This window comes from Sorghum bicolor, chromosome 1 (genome assembly GCF_000003195.3).
Source record: "Sorghum bicolor cultivar BTx623 chromosome 1, Sorghum_bicolor_NCBIv3, whole genome shotgun sequence".
In the NCBI taxonomy this organism is placed as follows: Eukaryota; Viridiplantae; Streptophyta; class Magnoliopsida; order Poales; family Poaceae; genus Sorghum; species Sorghum bicolor.
In genome coordinates, this window is record NC_012870.2 from 45,960,533 (window position 1) to 45,969,877 (window position 9,345).

General features: G+C 41.3%; 1 protein-coding gene across 1 annotated transcript; it reads right to left on the reverse strand.

Annotated features, from left to right (window-relative positions):
* LOC8068580 (LOB domain-containing protein 30) lies at window positions 7,523-9,010 on the reverse strand. The gene is made up of 2 exons (XM_021451781.1): window positions 8,632-9,010; window positions 7,523-7,945 (listed from the first exon to the last, which is right to left on the reverse strand). The coding sequence occupies exons 1-2, from the start codon at window positions 8,989-8,991 to the stop codon at window positions 7,523-7,525; spliced, it is 783 nt and encodes a 260-aa protein (XP_021307456.1). The 5' UTR covers window positions 8,992-9,010.

Sequence of the window (9,345 nt, forward strand, 5' to 3'; positions counted from 1 at the left end):
ACGCCATATAGTTCTCTCCGGAAAAAGAAACATTGTGGGAATTGAGGACAAGTCGGATTTTCAGAAGATTATGAAAGGGATGACTGAATCACGCCATTCAATGTGACCAAAGATTCGAGCATTCTGATAAATGCTGAGGACACTCCATGATTACGTCAATATCATGACCAAGAAACATACGTCAAAAAGTAGACTACTTAAGATGTTTATATTAGTTTTTCTTATTTTATATAATTTCAAATAATAAGATGACTTGTGGGAGACAAATTTTCTGTCAAAAACACCTATTTAAGATATTAAAATTAAGTAATACATTTTCGCATTAACAAAATACTAATTATTTTTTATAGTTAAGTTTGCTATTATAAGAGATGGAAAGATGTTAAGTTCACAAATTTATTATGTAAGCAATTAGACAAAAAGAAATAGAACTATTATTTTTTAACAAATAAATACCTATTCTTTTATTTACTATGCAATTAACAAAATTAATCTAATTATTGTAACCATAAATAAATAAGAAACAACAAAAATACCTTTAGTCCCGGTTCCAGCTAGGAACCGGGACTAAAGGTCGGATCTTTAGTCACGATGCGTATCACCAACTGGGACTAAAGACCTTTTAGTCCCGGTTGGTGATACCAACCGGAACTAAAGGTCCCCGCAGTATTTAACCGAACAGACGTCTTCCTCCTCGATCCACTTCGACATTGCCCTAGTTTCTTCCTCTCCGCCGCGCGCCGCTCCTCCCCGCCGTCGCCTCACGCCCTCGTCCCCAGACGAGCGCCGTCGTCTGGAGCCCAGGAGCGCCGCCGCCACTGCCACAGCCACCCCTCGTCCCCAGCCCGAGCCGAGGAGCGCCCCCACCGTATTGTACCGGCACCAATGCGAGAGCTTTCTTCTCCGGCGACCGTACACCACGTGAGCTTCTTCTCCGGCGCCGAGGAGAGCTTCTTCTTCGTACGCCGCGTGAGCTTCTTCTCCGTACGCCGCGCGAGCTTTCTTCTCTCGGCCGCCACCGTACGCTTGCAATGATCTCTTGGCCGGCACTTGCATTGCTTGTGATGATTTTTTTTAGAAACTGTGTTGAGCGCTTTGTTGTATATATATTGAGATGAGATGATATAATTTATATTTTATAATTTATCCTTTGTATTATATAATTTATATGATATAATTTATCTTGTGTAAAAACTTGAATTTTGTAATTTATTTTTACATTGTGTTGCTAAGGCCTTAGTTATAATTAGTTATTGTTATTTATCCTTTGTAGAAGCTTAATTAGTTTATTGTTATTTATCCAGTGTAGAAGCTTAATTAGTTATTGTTATTACACAGTTATTGTAATTTATTTTTACATTGTTGTATCGAATATTTTCGAAACTAAACAAGTCGTAGTTGTTGTATCGAATATTTTATGGAATATCGAAAGAGTACTAGTTTGGATATTAATTAAAAAATTAATTACATAATTTCTCTAAAAACTGTGAGACAAATTTATTATATCTAACTAATCCGTTATTAGCATATCTGTGTTATTATAGCAATTATGGCTAACATAAACTAATTAAGCTTCAATGGTTTGTCTCGCGGTTTCCCTATGAACTGTGTATAGTTATTTTTTCTCTATATTTAATACTCTCTATGCACTATAGCTAATTTTATCTAATTTTTAGCTAAGGCCTTGTTTACTTGCAAAAAATTTGTCTCGCAAATTAATTACATGCATGTATACATATATATGGAAGTGCTTTCCTTTATCATATTTGTCTCGCAAATTTGTCTCACAAATTAATTACATGCTGTAAACACATATATGGAGGGTCTTGTTTACTTGCAAAAAAATTGTCTCACAAATTTGTCTCGAAAATTAATTACATGCTGTAAACATATATATGGAGGGCCTTGTTTACTTGCAAAAAATTTGTCTCGCAAATTAATTACATCCTGCAGTGGCGTTTTTATTTATCCACACGTTTTTATGTATCTATGCAAGAGTTAATGGACAAAAAATGGAAGTGCTTTCGTTTTTTAGATATTTATAAAAAAGTTACACATCTAGACTTACTTATTGATAAATATTTATATGTATTAAAATATTCATTAGATAATGTGTAGACAATTATTTTACGATAAAAATCCTCTTAAAACCACTAAAACCTATATTTATCTTTATGATAAAAATCCCAAAATATGTGGATAAATATTTTAATACAAATAAATATTTATCAAAAAGTGCAGTATAGCTCTTGTATGCAAATATTGTCTAAGTTTAGCCTATCCAAATAATTTATGTTGATGGCGTCAAATACTTTTGCGTTTGAAAGTACGGGATTTGACAAATAACTTTTAACACTTGGTCCAATTTGCAGAAATGGCCAATCCGAATGACAACATGGACGATGCAATGATGGACCTAATCAATAGCGGCGCCAATCCAGATCCCCAAGGCGAAGATGATGGGAGTCAGTACTTTGCTGATTATGAAGAACTTGTAGGAGACAATCCTGATGAGGTCTATCTACAATCTAGTATATATGTATATATATGAAATTAAAATAAATGGCATTTGTACTAATATATTTATAATTGTTTGTGTAGCCCTCTAGATGGGCGACAACTTCTGAGAAGAGTAGAAAAGTGTGCGGCCCGAAGAAGCCGTTAGAGGGTCGGTACATTCTGTCGGAATTCAATGAGGGTACAAGACAAGTACTTGGGGCCAATTCTAAAAAATTTGTTGTGCACTGTGGCTACCTTGTAAGGGACAGGCTCCCGATCAGTGCTCGTGAATGGAGGCAACGGAAAGATAACCCTAATATTAGTTTTGTCTCAGATCGTGACAAGGAATTGATTTGGCTAGATATCCTTCAACATTTCACGCTCGATACACAGGATGAAGCTTTGAGGGAGAAGGTTAAAATCTGGGCTATACAAAAGATGGCCAAACAATTTCAGGCTTGGAAGAAGACATTATACAAGACTTTTGTTGCACATGGCCAGATACCAGATTTCACCAACAAGGCCTACGTCAAATTGAGACCTTTTTGGGATGAGTTCATAGAGTTTAAGAACTCAGAAGAGGGTCAGGCACGGATGATCAAGAATCAGGAAAATGCTAAACAAAAGCAATACCACCATCACTTGGGTTCAAGTGGCTACGGGACTGCTATTCCTAAGTGGCAAAAGCTAGAAGAGGAGATTCTTGAGGGAGGGATCGAACCAGAATCGTTACACTAGCCTGAGCGCGCCAAGTATTGGTTCTTTGGTCACGGGGGAACCATAGACCTAGAGACCAGAAAGGTAGTGTACGGCGAAAAGCTTCAGAGAGTGGGACAGAGAATGGCATATGCCCGAGGATTAGTTGAAAGTGGCACCAGGTAGCCAAATAGGGAGAAAGATGAGCTGACATACGCCCTGGAGACTGCTGAACACGGTGAGTGAATAAGAGGTTATGGAGAGGTATCGTGGGAGCATGGCTTCCCTAAAGATAGACCAACTTATAGAAGCTGCCAAACAAAGAAGGAAGAGGAAGTAGAGCGGTTGCGTAGGTTGGAGGCAATGGTGATGGAGTCACGCGAAGCGGCTCGTGAAGCGATAGCGCGAGAGAAAGCACTTGAAGAGAGAACGAACAAGGAGATCAAAAGGCAAGTGCAGATGGGAGTAAGTTCTATACAAAGGCAAACTGCATCAGAGCCTGGAGTCAACATTAGCCCCCCTGGTCAGTTGAAAAGCAGTTGCGCTTCCATGGAGATGCCAACGATTCAAGACGGCGTGGGGATGCACTTTCCGATGGATGACATCACTGAACCTCTGACAACATGTGAGCTGCACATTCCACAGAGGACTGCCACTGTCATGGTTGCTATTGGTGTTGTAACTTCTGTCAACCCTACGAAGACACCAAGAATCCATGGGGCGATAGTTCTACCTGGATATGCTAGTGTCTTAGTGGATAGAGTTGTCAAAGGCTATAGTAATGTACAGCTTGAGATAGAAGGAGGTGATGGAGAGAAGACTCTAGAAGAAGCAGAGAAGACTTTCATTTGTTGGCGCAAGCGCTACATCATTATTCCTGGGGCATCACCTAGTAGTCTACCACTACCTCCTCGTCATGAACCTAATCCTAGGTGTGGATGAAAATTGACTATACATTTTTTCACTAACTTTATTTTGCATTCTCTTAGTTAGCGGTTCACTCATATACCTCTTTGGTTTCACAGGTGGTCACCAACTTGTCATAGTGCTGTGGGTGATGACGAGGGAGTGCAAGACTCGGCTGCATCGCCTTGGTCTCCAACGCCGCCACCTCGGGCTCCAACGCCACCACCTCGGGCTCCAATACCGCCACCTCGGGCTCCAACACCGCCACCTCGGGCTCCAACACTGCCACCTCGGGCTCCAACACCGCCTCCTCGGGCTCCAACCCCCCCATCGGCCGCCCCATCGCCTCCACACGTGGCTCCAGCATGAAAATCGGTGGACCCACCCTTAAAGAAGAGGCGAGCCACACAATCAAATGTATCGGCCACCCCGCCGCCAAAAAGGAAAGCCTGCGAAAAGAAACAACCTATCATTCCTAAGAAGCTGCCTTATGAGATGACTGATGCAGAACTAGATGCTTCACTAAAGTTAGATGTGAACAGTTTCTTCAAGAAACTTAAGGCTGAAAGTGAAGCCAAGCGAAACCCTAAGAAGCCATACCTCTTACTATGGCCAGAAGATCTACGACAAAGGGTTGAGGCTCAACAAAAAAAGAGGCGTGAAGCTTAGAAAAAATCATCATCTTTATCGGACTATGATCGCACTCTAAGGAAATATATAGAAGAAGAGAAGAAGAAAGAGAAAAGAGCACGCAAGTGTGTAGCACAGCTCGGAGAACAAACAAAGCAATCAGTGCCCCCGCTAGTAATTGGAAATAAATATGGTTCAAACATCGACGTGCTAGACCAGTAGATACCGATAGATTTAAAATTTAATGAGCTTGAATTTTTTGCAGAAACTGGTCTTAGCTTAGCCCAAATGATAGCTGGGGCACCAATTGAAAGTGCTCCAGAAATTGATCATTAGCAGAAGGAACATACATATGGCAAGAGTCTATACAACCCAACGACCCTTAACAAACTTGGAATGCAAATGTACATGCTAAACAAATGGTACATCACAGCGTGTGTCAGAAAAGCAGATGACTATCTTTGCATCCGAATCAGAAACTATCATTACTTCCGTGGTGATGATATTATTTATATTCAATTTAATGAGCTACACTAACTATGCCACATGGATGCTCTTGACAAATCTCTAATCAGTTGCTTCTGTCTGTAAGTGAATCTTTCTATCAATAATGTCACTGTAACTTATCATGTATATGTATAACTAATTACGAAAACCCGCTATACATATGCAGAAACATGATGAGGGACCTCAGAGTTAGAAATGACATGGAGATTAGATTTGTGGATTCATATGTTGTATGCAAAGACCTGAAGACCCCGTATGTCTTATGGAGAACTCAAACGGAGAGAAATCTACGGAGGTTCTTGATCAACCAAAAAGACAAAAGATATATACTCTTTCCCTATAACTTCAAGTAAGTGCCGCTATCATGTGTACATTCTATTTAATTAATTAATCAGATCAGTATGAAGGTATATAATTATTTTGTCTACATGCACACAAATACAGCTTTCATTGGATACTAATTGTCATTGAGCTCTAACAATGTCATTTGGTAATCTATGACTCGTTGAGAAAACCACAGGAAGATTACCAAGAAATGATAGATATTATCCAAGAGTAACTCCGATCTCTAAATATTAAATTCTGCTCTTTTAACTCGGTAACAGATAATTAATAACGATCATTTTATTGCTAGGGTTTGGGTTGGGTTCGTGCAGAAACACCGTCCAGATTTGAAAGCGCCACTTTTATAGCCTATCTTACTTCAGTGGATTCTACGGTAGACACGGGGCAACAATTTGTGTGGCCACTATGTGTGCGAGTTTATGACGGTCTATGCCAAAAGAACTAATCTTGAGCACCTAAAAGTATGTAACATGTATATATGATAAGTTTATTTTATTTATTTGTTGCTATTTAATAAATCTTATTCATACCTCTAACTGTTTTCTTTAATATCGATTAAAGGAGATGTGGTTGAAGGAGCGGGTGTCGAATGCGGTGCGCCTAAAAGGAATTCAAGAGACAATCGCAGGATTTCTTAATGACCAAGTCCTGAATCCCGGCGGCGAGTGCTACTTCAACCCTGAGGAGCCAATGAAACCAAATCACGATAATCATTTGTATGATGCTTGAGTGGCGGAGATAATTTTGTTGTAAATACTTTATCCGTGATGCATATGTGTAAATATTATATTATGGACCTATAGATACATATATAATATATATATATATATATAGTGTTTTATAGTATATTTATATGTAATGCTTTAAATTATATAAATTATAGGTGCGTGTTTCCATAAACTAGCAACAAACAATACGCATTTGAAAATAATAATAACATAATTGTAAACCCTAAATGGAAAACCAAAAGAAAAGAAAAGGAAAAAATAAAAAACTCTTTACTCCGGTTGGTGTTACCAACCGGGACTAAAGGTGAACCGGGACTAAAGGTGGATCTTTAGTCCCGGCTCGCGGAACCGGGACTAAAGGTGAGACATTTAGTCCTGAAACCTTAGCCAAGGTTCCGTAGCTGGGACTAAAGACCTTTACGGCTCGGGGCTAAAGCCCTTCCCTATAATCATCAAATTGCATAATTATACATTAGCCATCCGATAAGTTCATAGCAATCATTCGCCAATTGCTCGTCTTTTTGCAACAAAGATATTGAGGGCCCTGAGATCAAGGCCACATTATATGATATAACTTAGAAGAGAAATTGGAAGAGAAACTTGCATGATCGTATAGTCAAAGCAGTCCCACAAAAGTACGTTTCCGCAGTCTCTATTAGTTCTAGAGAGATAATCTTGAGTATATATACTGGGAAACAAGAAAATTTTCAGACTACTTTAATTTGATATATGTTTAATTTGGGATAACAATCAAAATAATGTACTAATAAATTGAAGAGTCTAGACTCTAGAGCGTCTAGACTCTAGAGCTAGCTAGGTGTGACAACCATTAGATCAGGAAATTAACCAAATGGAATTGTTGCAATGTAACACTGACAGACGCTAATATTAGGGCAACTAAGAACTCCCCTCCGGCTTTATTCGTCCGTTGGAGCATCGGGGCAAATATATGGGCACTCTTGCAACCTCGGCCAAACAAAGCTGGTATTCAACCGAAAACCGGTCGATGCCTGTCACCTACCATGTCCCCCTACATACATCATTATATTCGTCAGTCAGCCTCTTTCTATATCATGTCTTATACTGCCTCGGATTCCTTGCACAATGTATATATGAATGATCAAATCCTTCTTTCCTGATCAATCAGTCCACCTAGTTATATATATATATATATATATATATATATATATATATATATAGGTCGGTGCTCACTATGTGAATGGCGGCGGCTTAGGCTGTGACTGCGAGCCAACTGCTGTTATGCCATGGCGGTCCAGGAGCTCCCTTGCCAGCAATTGTAAGTCTCCACCTCCTATAGCGCCGCTTCCACTCATGCCAGTGCCAGGGCCCTCTCCCACCATGACAGACTGCTGTTGGTTAAACTGGTGTTGCTGCACCTGTTGCTGCTGCTGGGAGAGGGAGACCCAGTGGGACTCCTGTGTCTGCGGCTCAAAGACTGTTGACACGTCAACGGTGCCCGGGATGATATTGCTGGACGCGGACGGCAGGTTTGAAACACAGAATGTGGCAGTCATTGGCATCTGGTTCTGTGCACCAAAAGGTGGTGGTGTTGGGAGCTCAATTGTGCTCAGGTGGCCTTGCAGGTACGTGAGCTCGGTCTGGAGGTTCACTACCTGCAAACACACACACACACAAAAGTTAGCTGGATAAAACTGATTGAGAGATGCAAACTTCAAATCACATATATAGCCCCCCGAAGGATGTGTTGGAAACACTGCATGATTCGTGATTTGTAAACAGCAAAAAGATCAGTTGTCTGAAACAAGGGATTGACGCCAAGTCTAATCGTTCTCCTTTTTCCACTACTGTACGTCTGCACAGCTGAGTGAGGACGCCGAGCAGCAGATCTTTACCCCTTCTTGGTTTCATGACAAGAGTGCGAAATGAAGGCAACCACAACCAGATAGAGATGATGCAATATATAGATGGAAATTGTCATCAGCGAAATCGGCAATGGAATTTATGAAAAGACGATGAGATGAGATGCACACATCATCATTTGTAACAGAAAATCCACTAAAAAATAACTCTGATCCTACGCAGGCTTCCTTGCTAGTTTCGCTCTCCTTTTTTGCTTGCTATCCTTTCTTCATCACTGGAAGAAGGCCCAATACCTTCCTCCTCGAGGATGGCACCTAGAGAACGATTCGGCCCCAAAAGAATCAAGATCCATCTCCCCATGCATCTTGGATAATGCATGAAGCTCCTAAAGATGACAGATCTGAAAGAACCATGGTGATATGATGATGATGACAGTATGTACTCGTACTACATGGACACGCTGCATGTGCATGCATACCTGTTGCTGTAGGGCGAAGACATGGGAGACGCAGCCGTAGACGGGGTCGCGGATGCGCGCCTGAGCCTCATAGCACACGGTGACCACGGCGTCCAGGCGCTTGTGAGGCGGGATCTGGAGCAGCAGCTTGGACACGTTGCTGGCGCCGAACACCTTGTGCACCGCCGCGAAGTGTGCCGCGCCCTGCTCCGAGTCAAAGTAGGGGGCGAAGATGCACCCGGTCACGCACTTGCGCCGCAGGAACTTGCACGCACCGCATGGTGGCCCACCACCGCCACATCCAACGCCCCCACTCGGCACGCTTGATGAGCTGCCGCCGCCGCCAGCGCCTGCACTCGCCCCAAGGACCGAAGAGCTCATGGCTCCTGGCCTAGTTACGCTCTTGAATTCTTGATCAGGCAGGCAGCTAGGCAGGATTCTAGCTCCTCTAGTCGTAGACAAGAAAAGCAAAGTGATGTGTAGGTTCTATATATATCCCATTGGTATGGTGGAGGGTGCTCGATCCGCGCATCTATTTATAGCCAAAAATCAAATCATTAAATAGTACACTGCAGGTTTTAATTACTAGCTTGATTTTATGCTACACGTTTTAGGATGCTGCTTGGATTTTATAGGTCTATATATATCTTCTTTGTTTTCAATATGTTCCTCTTTTGGAGCCATCGTATTAAAAAACATCAAAGATAGATAAGCCTAGTTCCAGGTGGTTGCCAT